This window comes from Oncorhynchus tshawytscha, linkage group LG10, assembly GCF_018296145.1.
Source record: "Oncorhynchus tshawytscha isolate Ot180627B linkage group LG10, Otsh_v2.0, whole genome shotgun sequence".
In the NCBI taxonomy this organism is placed as follows: Eukaryota; Metazoa; Chordata; class Actinopteri; order Salmoniformes; family Salmonidae; genus Oncorhynchus; species Oncorhynchus tshawytscha.
In genome coordinates this window covers 68382568-68394466 of record NC_056438.1, presented here as the reverse complement: position 1 = coordinate 68394466, position 11899 = coordinate 68382568, and the positions used below count along the sequence as shown (strand labels likewise).

General features: G+C 46.8%; 1 protein-coding gene across 1 annotated transcript; it reads left to right on the top strand.

The window, feature by feature from the left end:
- Window positions 1–6360: 6360 nt before the first annotated feature.
- On the top strand, window positions 6361–11693 carry LOC112260792 (endothelin receptor type B-like). Its single transcript, XM_042328916.1, has 8 exons — window positions 6361–6864; window positions 7028–7474; window positions 8502–8614; window positions 8707–8911; window positions 10018–10167; window positions 10466–10599; window positions 10729–10837; window positions 11212–11693. Exons 2-8 carry the CDS (start codon window positions 7046–7048, stop codon window positions 11344–11346), a joined length of 1275 nt encoding a protein of 424 aa, XP_042184850.1. The 5' UTR covers window positions 6361–6864; window positions 7028–7045; the 3' UTR covers window positions 11347–11693.
- Window positions 11694–11899: the final 206 nt, after the last annotated feature.

Below are 11899 nucleotides of genomic sequence, written 5' to 3'. Positions count from 1 at the left end.
CTGAACACACACAAAAACACACCCTGTGCTGGGACTTACTAGAAGGTGTAGAGAGGTGAGAGAGAGCAGGTCATGAGCTGGGGACTTACTTATAAACATTGTGTACCCACAAAATATGCCCCAAAACATGGGTACGCCAGTTTTCACGCAAAAATTTATAAAAATGGAACCTGACGTGATAACATGCTTATCCTCCCGCAAACCATGTGTATGCACAGTAGTTTCTAGTGGTTGAAGCAATTGCATTGCAAGATGGCAAAATTTGCCTAGTAGTAACCTTGTGCAAGGTTACTACCACGTCAGTTCGTGGTGGAGGCCGATACTTCGGATGTCAGAGTGGGGGCTGTCCTGTCCCAGCGTTCTGCCCTGGACCTCAAGTTACATCCCTGCGCCGCCTCCCATCGTCTTAACGCCACAGAGAGGAATTACGATGTGGGGAATCGTGAGCTTCTATGGGAGAAGATTGAGTTGGAGGAATGGAGGCACTGGTTGGAGGGGGTGGAACATTGTGTGGACGGATCACAACAACCTGGAATATCTCCTCACCGCCAAGCGTCTCAATTCCAACCAATCTTAGGAGGGCCCTGCTTTTCACCATCTCCTCCTGCCTGGGATCCAAGAATGTCAAGCCGGATGTGCTTTCACGCCGCTATAGCCCGGCATGAAACACCGTCAGACCCCGAGACCATCCTTCCCACCTCGTGTCTGGCGACGGCACTCAGCTGGGAAATAGAGAATCAGGTCCATGAGACGCAGCGTTCCCAGCCGAACCTTGGGGGGGGCAGATAACCAGATGTTTGTTCCTGACGCTGTCTGCACCCTCAGACCTGGAGTGGGCCCACTCCTCCAGGCTTGTTCCTGACGCTGTCTGCACCCTCAGACCTGGAGTGGGCCCACTCCTCCAGGCTTGTTCCTGACGCTGTCTGCCTCTCAGACCTGGAATGGGCCCACTCCTCCAGGCTTGTTCCTGACGCTGTCTGCCCCTCAGACCTGGAGTGGGCCCACTCCTCCAGGCTTGTTCCTGACGCTGTCTGCCTCTCAGACCTGGAGTGGGCCCACTCCTCCAGGCTTGTTCCTGACGCTGTCTGCCTCTCAGACCTGGAGTCGGCCCACTCCTCCAGGCTTGCCTGCCACCCAGGCTCCCGTTGGACCCTGGCCTTTGTGCGACAACGCTTTTGGTTGCCTACCATGGTCCCTGACGTCTCTGTGTTCGTCACCGCCTGCACGATCTGTGCGCAGAATAAGACTCCCCGGTAAGCTCAGGCTGGCCTCCTTCAACCACTTCCTGTCCCTTACCGTCCCTGGTTCCACATATACCTGGACTTCGTCAGTGGTCTCCCCCTGTCTGATGGCAACACTGTCATCCTTACAGTTTTGGAAAGCCACCCATTTCATTCCTCTCCCCAAGTTATCCTCTGCCATAGAGATGGCCCTGGGCTCCCGTTAGACATGGTCTCCGACCGGGGTCCCCAGTTCTCGTCCAGGTTCTGGAAGGTGTTCTGCACGCTCATTGGGTTGTCGGCAAGCCTGTTCTCCGGGTTCCACCCCCAGTCTAACAGCCAGTCGGAGCGAGCCAATGAGGACCTGGAGATGACTCTTCGCTGCCTTGTCTCCGCCATCCCCACCACCTGGAGCCAGCAACTAGTGTGGGTTGAGAACGCCCCAACACCCCCCCCTGCTCTGCCACTGGTCTCTAGCCCTTTGAGTGTTCCCTGGGATATCGGCCCCCGCTCTTCCCGGAGCAAGAGGAAGAGGTCGACATACCCTCAGCCCAGATATTCGTCCGCTTCTGTCGCCGTAACTGGAAGAGAGCCCGGTCAGTTCTTCTCAAGACCACCTCCAGGTGGACCGCCACTGGACCCCGGCTCCCCGGTATTGTCTCGAGCAGAGGGTATGGCTGTCCACTCGGGATCTGCCCCTCTGGGTGTAGTCCCGCAAACTTTCCCCATGTTTTATCGGCCCTTTCCCCATCACCAAGATCATTAGCCCCTCTGCTGTTCGTCATCTGTTGCCCCGTGCCCTCTGTATACATCCCACTTTTCATGTGTCTAGGATTAAGCCTATTGTCTGTCCTGGACTACCGAACCCTGCCTGCCCTTGACCTGTCCTTTGCATGCCCCCTGTTTATATAATAAACGTCCATTATTTGAACTGTCTGCATCTGGGTCTTTTCCTGAGCCTTGATAAGGTGTCCTTCTTTGCAAGGCATTGGAAAAACCTCCCTTGTCTTTGTGGTAGAATCTGGTTGAAATGCACTACTGAGGGACCTTACAGATAATTGTATGTGTGGGGTACAGAGATGAGGTAGTCATTCAAAAATCATGTTAAACACTATTATTACACACACTGAGTCTATGCAACTTATTATGTGACTTGTTAAGCACATTTTTACTCCTGAACTTATTTAGGCTTGCCATAACCAATGGGTTGAATACTTATTGACACGAGATATGTAAACATGTTGGTATTGTGTGTAGGCAAGTGACAAAAAAAATCTAAAATGTCTCCATTTTAAATTCCGACTGTGACACAAAATGTGGAAAAAGTCCGGGGATGTGAATACTTTCTGAAGGCTCTGTAGATGCCTATTTCTAATTCTTTTTTTTAATGCAAAGATAAATAAATGGATTTTCGCTCTTCTCACTAACAGCAAATGATTGCATCTTGTTATTATATTTAGCTACCAGTTGTTTTCTTATGATGAAGTATTTTTCTCTATTTGATCCGATCCGAAGCGCAGTTTAAGGTGGAACAGTCGGTTCACCTTTCCCATTGATGTTTGTAGGCTGCTAGGTCTACCTCTGAATAGTGTAATGTCAAATTTCTCGAGTAGACAATATATAATTTATCACCATAGGCTTAATGCATACTACATATATCATAACCATTGCAGAATGAATTCCTCACCTTTTCTGGCCATGGTGTAGCCAATACAACAATTGACCATGCGCATCTTTCACTGTGCCTATTATAATAATCTATTGTTTGCATCCGAAAGGGGAGCGCGGTTTATAACACTACAATTTCAGGTGAACAGAGTTGGTATTTTGCATTGAAGTGCCTACTAGTTTTTAGGTTTTTAGTAGACAAGGTTTCAGAATTTGCAGGCAGTGCAGCACATTAGGTTCAGAAAAAGTCAATGCAAAACACGATTACATTCCAACTGTTACGGTTTTCTAGGTGTGAAGGAGAGTCGGACCAAAATGCAGCGTGTAGATTACGATTCATGTTTAATGACAAACACACTAAACACAAACACTACAAAACAATAAACGTAACGAAAACCGAAACAGCCTATACTTGTGTAAACTAACACAGAACACGGACATCACATCAGGACACATAGGACAATCACCCACGACAAACTCAAAGAATATGGCTGCCTAAATATGGTTCCCAATCAGAGACAACGATAAACACCTGCCTCTGATTGAGAACCACTCCAGACAGCCATAGACTTTGCTAGATAACCCCACTAGCTACAATCCCAATACATACACACCAAAACCCCAAGACAAAACACACCACAATACAAAAACCCCATGCCACACCCTGGCCTGACCCAATACATGAAGAAAACACAAAATACTTAGACCAGGGCGTGACACCAACGATCTGTTTACAGGTCCACAACAATGTGCAATAGTTTTAGTCTTTCAGACACGGTCAGATAGTTTACAGCAAATGTCACTGCAAAAGAAAACATTCTGCCAACCCCTCCAAACACATTCTGCCAACCCCTCCAAACACATTCTGCCAACCCCTCCAAACACATTCTGCCAACCCCTCCAAACACATTCTGCCAACCCCTCCAAACACATTCTGCCAACCCCTCCAAACACATTCTGCCAACTCCTCCAAACATATTCTGCCAACCCCTCCAAACACATTCTGCCAACCCCTCCAAACACATTCTGCCAACCCCTCCAAACACATTCTGCCAACCCCTCCAAACACATTCTGCCCACCCCCCAAACACATTCTGCCAACCCCCTCCAAACACATTCTGCCAACCCCCTCCAAACACATTCTGCCAACTCCTCCAAACACATTCTGCCAACCCCTTCAAACACATTCTGCCAACCCCTCCAAACACATTCTGCCAACCCCTCCAAACACATTCTGCCAACCCCCTCCAAACACATTCTGCCAACTCCTCCAAACACATTCTGCCAACCCCTTCAAACACATTCTGCCAACCCCTCCAAACACATTCTGCCAACTCCTCCAAACATATTCTGCCAACCCCTCCAAACACATTCTGCCAACTCCTCCAAACACATTCTGCCAACCCCTTCAAACACATTCTGCCAACCCCTTCAAACACATTCTGCCAACCCCTTCAAACACATTCTGCCAACCCCTTCAAACACATTCTGCCAACCCCTCCAAACACATTCTGCCAACCCCTCCAAACACATTCTGCCAACTCCTCCAAACATATTCTGCCAACCCCCTCCAAACACATTCTGCCAACTCCTCCAAACACATTCTGCCAACCCCTTCAAACACATTCTGCCAACCCCTTCAAACACATTCTGCCAACCCCTTCAAACACATTCTGCCAACCCCTCCAAACACATTCTGCCAACCCCTCCAAACACATTCTGCCAACCCCTCCAAACACATTCTGCCAACCCCTCCAAACACATTCTGCCAACTCCTCCAAACACATTCTGCCAACCCCTTCAAACACATTCTGCCAACCCCTTCAAACACATTCTGCCAACCCCTTCAAACATATTCTGCCAACCCCTTCAAACACATTCTGCCAACCCCTTCAAACACATTCTGCCAACCCCTTCAAACACATTCTGCCAACCCCTTCAAACACATTCTGCCAACCCCTTCAAACATATTCTGCCAACCCCTTCAAACACATTCTGCCAACCCCTTCAAACACATTCTGCCAACTCCTCCAAACACATTCTGCCAACTCCTCCAAACACATTCTGCCAACCCCTTCAAACACATTCTGCCAACCCCTTCAAACACATTCTGCCAACTCCTCCAAACACATTCTGCCAACCCCTTCAAACACATTCTGCCAACCCCTCCAAACACATTCTGCCCACCCCCAAACACATTCTGCCAACCCCTCCAAACACATTCTGCCAACCCTCCAAACACATTCTGCCCACCCCCCAAACACATTCTGCCAACCCCTCCAAACACATTCTGCCAACCCCCAAACACATTCTGCCAACCCCCAAACACATTCTGCCAACCCCCAAACACATTCTGCCAACCCCTCCAAACACATTCTGCCCACCCCCAAACACATTCTGCCAACCCCTCCAAACACATTCTGCCAACCCCTCCAAACACATTCTGCCCACCCCCCAAACACATTCTGCCAACCCCTCCAAACACATTCTGCCCAACCCCCAAACACATTCTGCCAACCCCTCCAAACACATTCTGCCAACCCCCAAACACATTCTGCCAACCCTCCAAACACATTCTGCCAACCCCTCCAAACACATTCTGCCCACCCCCAAACACATTCTGCCAACCCCTCCAAACACATTCTGCCAACCCCTCCAAACACATTTGACCAAGTTCTCCATGCATTGCCATTTCCTTAGATACTGTCTTGGCCTAATTCCAATACTTCTAAGTAGGGCCAATACAGAACACAAGGGCGTTATTGTCACCATAAAAGGTGAATGATGGGTGTTTTTCAGGCGAGCAATTTCACAACAGGTCTGATTTATAACGGGAAACATGCGTATGTATGGCGTGCGCCAAGATTATACGTCTCAATATTTCTTTGCGTGCGTAGTCTTTTCAGCAATGGCGCAATTAAATGTAGCAACGGTTATAAGAGGTCTCAGGAGACGACTTCTTCTAAGTCATTTCCACGATCAGGATCCATGCCATGCTCTCCCCCTCTCTCTCTCCACCTCTGGGATGGTGATCAATCACGGGCACTGACTGTATTCTGGCAGCCAGCAATTCAGTCCATAGAAAACAGCTGCAGGTGTGGATCGAATATAGATCCTACATAATTGTATAGATTATCATCTCCCAAACAATGTTTAAGCCGAACAATACACCATTTTTAACTCCAACTCGCTAATCAGGTAAATCCAGTTCACTTGGATGAAGGAATTCCTGAAAAAAATTCTGAAGTCTATAGTGCTCTTGTCCTGACTCCTGTCCCAAGGTGACAAGACAAAGCCCAGTCATAGCGTACAATGTTGCACGGTCATAAAAGTAACACCCCTCTCTACTTCCCCTCACTTTATTGAACAGTAATTAACTTTTAAGCAGCTATACCTCTGGCTTACAATCAATTATATTCACTGCATTGTTCATTCATTCTCGCTCTCTGTCACCCTCTCTCTCTCAGAAGGGAGGGGTTGAGCAGAGGCAGTAACCTCTAACGGATAACAGTGCTCGAGGATTTAAAGTTAGACCACCGTCTGCGTGCGGAACCAGTAGGGTAACGTGACCAGAGAAGGATAGAATGCTGTTCAGTCAAACCGGAGCACTGACCAAGGACATTTTGATTCATTTTATAACTTTTTGGAGCTATTGACCAATTCAAACTTGATTAAAAAAAGAGTCAAAGAGCACACACAAACCAGCATTTACCAGACAAAGATCAGCATCAAACTTCATGCGGGCGTGAGAAGAGAAGTGATGAGGACAGTTTGGACAAGATACCCCTGACATAGTTGGAATAATAGATCCACGATTCTGTTTTTTTTTATGGAACCACTTATTGCCAATCTATGACAGTTGGGGAAGTTGTTTTCAAACGTTTAATTCTCAACTGGGAGAGAAGGCCTATCAAAACAAACATTTTCTGACGTGTTAGTCAAAGGATCCTTAGGGAATCTTATTTCCATCTTGCAGGTAAGAAAGGGGTTTTACTGACATTCGCCTGCTCATGCCTCTTTACATTGAATTTAGCTGCACATTGGGGATATTGTAAGCTATCAGGTTTTCTAACTCATGGGCTATTGGAAAAAGTGTCCGTTATAAATGTAGCCTAAAGTTTTCATGTGTTTATGAGCAGACGGGAATCCTGTTGATTATGGCGAAGACCTTGTTCATCTGTTTCCCACTGGTTCTCCTGGCGGGACATCTCCTCGTGGTTACCGGACAAGCCACCCGAACACCGGTTTCGCAAGACCCGCGCCCAGACGTCCATCCGTCCGCCACCCAGAAACCAGTATTCTCTGGTAGAGAGGACAGGTTCAACGCCAATGTCTCCACTGCTCGGCGCATGCGACCTTTGCCACCGATGTGCTCGGGACCCACGGAGATCAGAGACACATTTAAGTACATCAACACGGTAGTATCATGTCTCGTGTTTGTTGTCGGTATTATCGGGAACTCCACGCTCCTCAGAATCATTTACCGGAACAAGTGCATGCGCAACGGGCCCAATATTCTCATAGGGAGCCTGGCGCTGGGAGACCTGCTGCACATTGTGATTGATATTCCCATTAACGTGTACAAGGTGAGAACAATCAAACACACACCAACATAGGCTCGGCATGCATGTAGGCTACACAACACGCATGCGCAAGCCACACACAGGGGTAGTTAAGGGGTAGTTTACAAGCTGAGAAACAGGCTGTACTGGAATACTGAGCCAAAAATATGTAAGCTTGTTTTGATATTTAACAAAATTCCTCCAGGCAGGCCAGAATCATATCAACTCAGACACTTGTCTGCAAGCCAAATACTTTCTTCTTCTCAGACCACATTGTATTACAGTAGCTTCATCTCTGTAGCACGTTTTTCTTTGTCTGAGCCATACCACATTCCACATGACTTTCTGTCTCTGTTATGCTTGAATATCCTGTATATTTGGACTATTAGGTGTGTGTGTGTGTGTGTGTGTGTGCGAGAGTATGTGTGCGAGAGTATGTGTGTGAGATATATATATATATATATATATATATATATATATATACACAGAGAGAGAGAGAGTATTATAGATATTGGCATTATGGGAAGCCAAACATGTTTAAATGATTAACTGCATACCAGAAGAATCTACCTGTGTTCTATGGAGATAAAACCACATGTGATTCCAATACAGTAGGGTGAGATTGCTTCCACATGCTGATCTATGGTCAGTTTGGTGTTTACCTCCACATGTGACTCCAATACAGTAGGGTGAGATTGCCTCCACATGCTGATCTATGGTCAGCTTGGTGTTTACCTCCACATGTGATTCCAATAGGCCTCATAAGCAGGCATGAAAACCATAAACCCCAATACAGGTTAGCCAGGGTTCAGCCTATATAGATTCTCATATTTTACTCATGACTGGTTATCATTTGCCATGGGTGTTCTTTTTGTCCATATCATTAAGTAGATTAGTTGAAATGTGTATAGAGTGAGATTCCGGGTTGTGCTATCCTACTTAAGTAGTATACACCAAGTAGAAATGACACGATAGCATTTTAATCACGTTCCTCCAAACTCCGATCATTCCTGTGTGAGTAACCCTGAACTCTTTATCCCTCTTCCCCTAGCTCCTAGCGGAGGACTGGCCGTTTGGTGTGGGTCTGTGCAAACTGGTGCCTTTTGTCCAGAAAGCTTCAGTGGGCATTACTGTGCTGAGCCTGTGTGCTCTGAGCATTGACAGGTACACACACACACACACACACACACACACACACCACACAGAGAGAGAAAGGATGTCCCCATAATGTTCCTCCCTGTCTCATCCTCTTCCAGGTACCGAGCAGTAGCGTCGTGGAACCGTATCAAGGGGATCGGTGTTCCCAAGTGGACGGCTATAGAGATCGCACTCATCTGGCTGCTGTCTATCCTGCTGGCTGTCCCTGAAGCTATAGCCTTCGACATGATCGCCATGGACTACAAAGGAGAGCACCTCCGCATTTGTCTGCTACACCCCATGCAGAATTCAGACTTTATGAGGGTATGTACGCACGCACACACACACACAAAAATACTATATGGAGTGTCCCAGGCTGGGGTCTGATGTGGGAAAGCTGCAGCTGTGTGCTGACTCTCCCCTAGTGGTCACTCTGGAAAAGATAAATCATATGACTTATGAGGCCCCTGTTTGTCTGGATAAGGTAGTTTTAGTGTGTTTCTGTGTTTTCACAGGTTCGAGTACATCTGTGTGTGTTTGTGCGGTGTATGTGTCTCAGAGTGACCGTTAGATGATAGCTTGAACTTGTGTAGTTGTCGTCCCAGAGAGGTTTTAGACGGAGTGCTAGTTGACGTTTTACCAAGACTGAACTCTGCGTTAGAGAGACCCTTGAGGTCTGCTTGAGGTTACTTCTCCTCACTCTTCTTCACTTCATACTTCAGCATTAGGGTTTGGCTTCCAACTAACTCCCAAGGCAGGACCAGTCAGAGTCAGATTTCCTCTACTGTCTGTGGATCTTTCTGATGGGTATTTTGCATTGTGAATTGCAATACACTTAAAGGGATACTTTGGGATTTTGCCAATGAAGCCCTTTATCTACTTCCTCAGAGTCAGATGAACTCGTGGATAATATTTTTATGTCTCTGCATTCAGTTTGAAGGAAGTTACTAAGTAGCGCTAACACAATTTCTAACTCATTTCCAGTTATTGTGCTAATGCCAGATAACATTGTCTCACAAACCCACCTCTAACTTCCTTCATAGAGACAGTAGAGTCCTTATCAGACAGTAATAATGGTATCCACGAGTTCACCTGACTCTCTGAAGTAGATAAAGGCCTCAATGCCAAAATCCCGGAGTATCCCTTTAAACGGAGTGTCCATTTATCTAGTGTGCGTATCCTTGCATGAGCATTGGTGTATGCGAGCAGCTTGATGTACAAGTACACCCCCTGGACGCTAGTCTATCGCAGGGCCTTGCCCCCACTCAGAGACGCGTCGTGTACCATTTTTAGTCTTTGGTACAACTCGGCCGGGGATCGAACTCCCAACCTTCAAATCTCAGGGTGGACCCTTTAACCACAAGGTCAATGAGTTGGCGCATTATGTTGTGTGCCCTATATGTATGTGTATTTCCTTTGTGTCCTCCCAGTTCTATAAGTCCGCTAAGGACTGGTGGCTGTTCAGTGTGTATTTCTGCCTCCCTCTGGCCGTCACCGCCGTCTTCTACACCCTGATGACTTGTGAGATGCTGAGGAAGAAGAACGGAGTCCAGATCGCCCTGAGTGACCATCTGAAACAGGTGGCCTCTCTCTCCAGCCTTTATTTCATCTTTAATATTTAGGCTTGGCAGGTAGCCTAGTGGTTAGAGCGTTGGGCCAGTAACTGAAAGGTTGCTAGATCAAATTCCCGAGCTGACAAGGTAAACATCTGTCAGTTAACCCACTGTTCCCTGGTAGGCCGTCATGTAAATAACAAACTGACTTGCCTAGTTAAGTAAGGTTACAAAAATATATTGTAATGTCCCTATATTTATGAAGGGCACTGTAGCTAGATTGATTGGTGGGTTGATTGATTCCTCTCTCTGTCTGTGTGTGTAGAGGCGTGAGGTGGCAAAGACCGTGTTCTGCCTGGTGCTGGTGTTTGCTCTGTGCTGGTTGCCTCTCCATCTCAGCCGCATCCTCAAGCTCACCATCTATGATGAGAAAGACCCTAACCGCTGTGAACTGCTCAGGTGAGGACCACATACTCTCATACACTTCAAACTGTTTTCCTTAAGATGCCTATGTGCCCCACCCTCGCTACATTGACCGTAATATTGTGAAAAAGGAGAGAGATGAAATAGGACTGTGTGTTTCTCCAGTTTCTTCCTGGTTCTGGACTACATCGGGATCAACATGGCGTCTCTTAACTCCTGCATCAACCCCATCGCTCTCTACATGGTCAGCAAGCGTTTCAAGATCTGCTTCAGGGTAAGACATATGTGTGCACCCACCCACGGACACATACACATACTGCATCTAACAGCGTGCCAAATGGTGTTAAATGTCCAAATAACTAATGTCCTCTCTCTCTCTCTCTCTCTCTCTCGTGCTCTCTCTCTCTCTCTCTCTCGTGCTCTCTCTCTCTCTCTCTCTCGTGCTCTCTCTCTCGTGCTCTCTCTCTCTCTCTCGTGCTCTCTCTCTCGTGCTCTCTCTCTCTCTCTCTCGTGCTCTCTCTCTCTCTCTCTGCTCTCTCTCTCGTGCTCTCTCTCTCTCTCTCTCTCGTGCTCTCTCTCTCTCTCTCGTGCTCTCTCTCTCTCTCTCTCTCGTGCTCTCTCTCCATCTCGTGCTCTCTCTCTCTCTAGTCATGTCTGTGTTGCTGGTGTCTGCCAGCTGAGATGTTGATGGATGAGAAACAGTCCTGTATGAAGCTCAAAGTCTCAGACCGGGCCTCCGACCAGAGCAACTCACGCGCTACTAACAAGTACACTTCAGCATGAGAGGGGCCCTGCGCAGTGCAGAGAAGTACTCAATGAAGTAACCTATGATCTACCTTAAAGGACTAATTGAAGATCAGTCATATAAACCTGATTCTGACTTAAACCATTATGACAAGGTCATAAGAAGTGCCCTTATTTAGGGATAGTTGATGTAGTTTAAAACCACTTGGAGAAAAGAAGTGCCCTTATTTAGGGATAGTTGATGTAGTTTAAACCACTTGGAGAAAAGAAGTGCCCTTATTTAGGTATAGTTGATGTAGTTTAAAACCACTTGGAGAAAAGAAGTGCCCTTATTTAGGGATAGTTGATGTAGTTTAAAACCACTTGGAGAAAAGAAGTGCCCTTATTTAGGGTTGATGTAGTTTAAAACCACTTGAGAAAAGAAGTGCCCTTATTTAGGGATAGTTGATGTAAAAACCACTTGGAGAAAAGAAGTGCCCTTATTTAGGGATAGTTGATATAGTTTAAAACCACTTGGAGAAAAGAAGTGCCCTTATTTAGGGATAGTTGATGTAGTTTAAAACCACTTGGAGAAAAGAAGTGCCCTTATTTA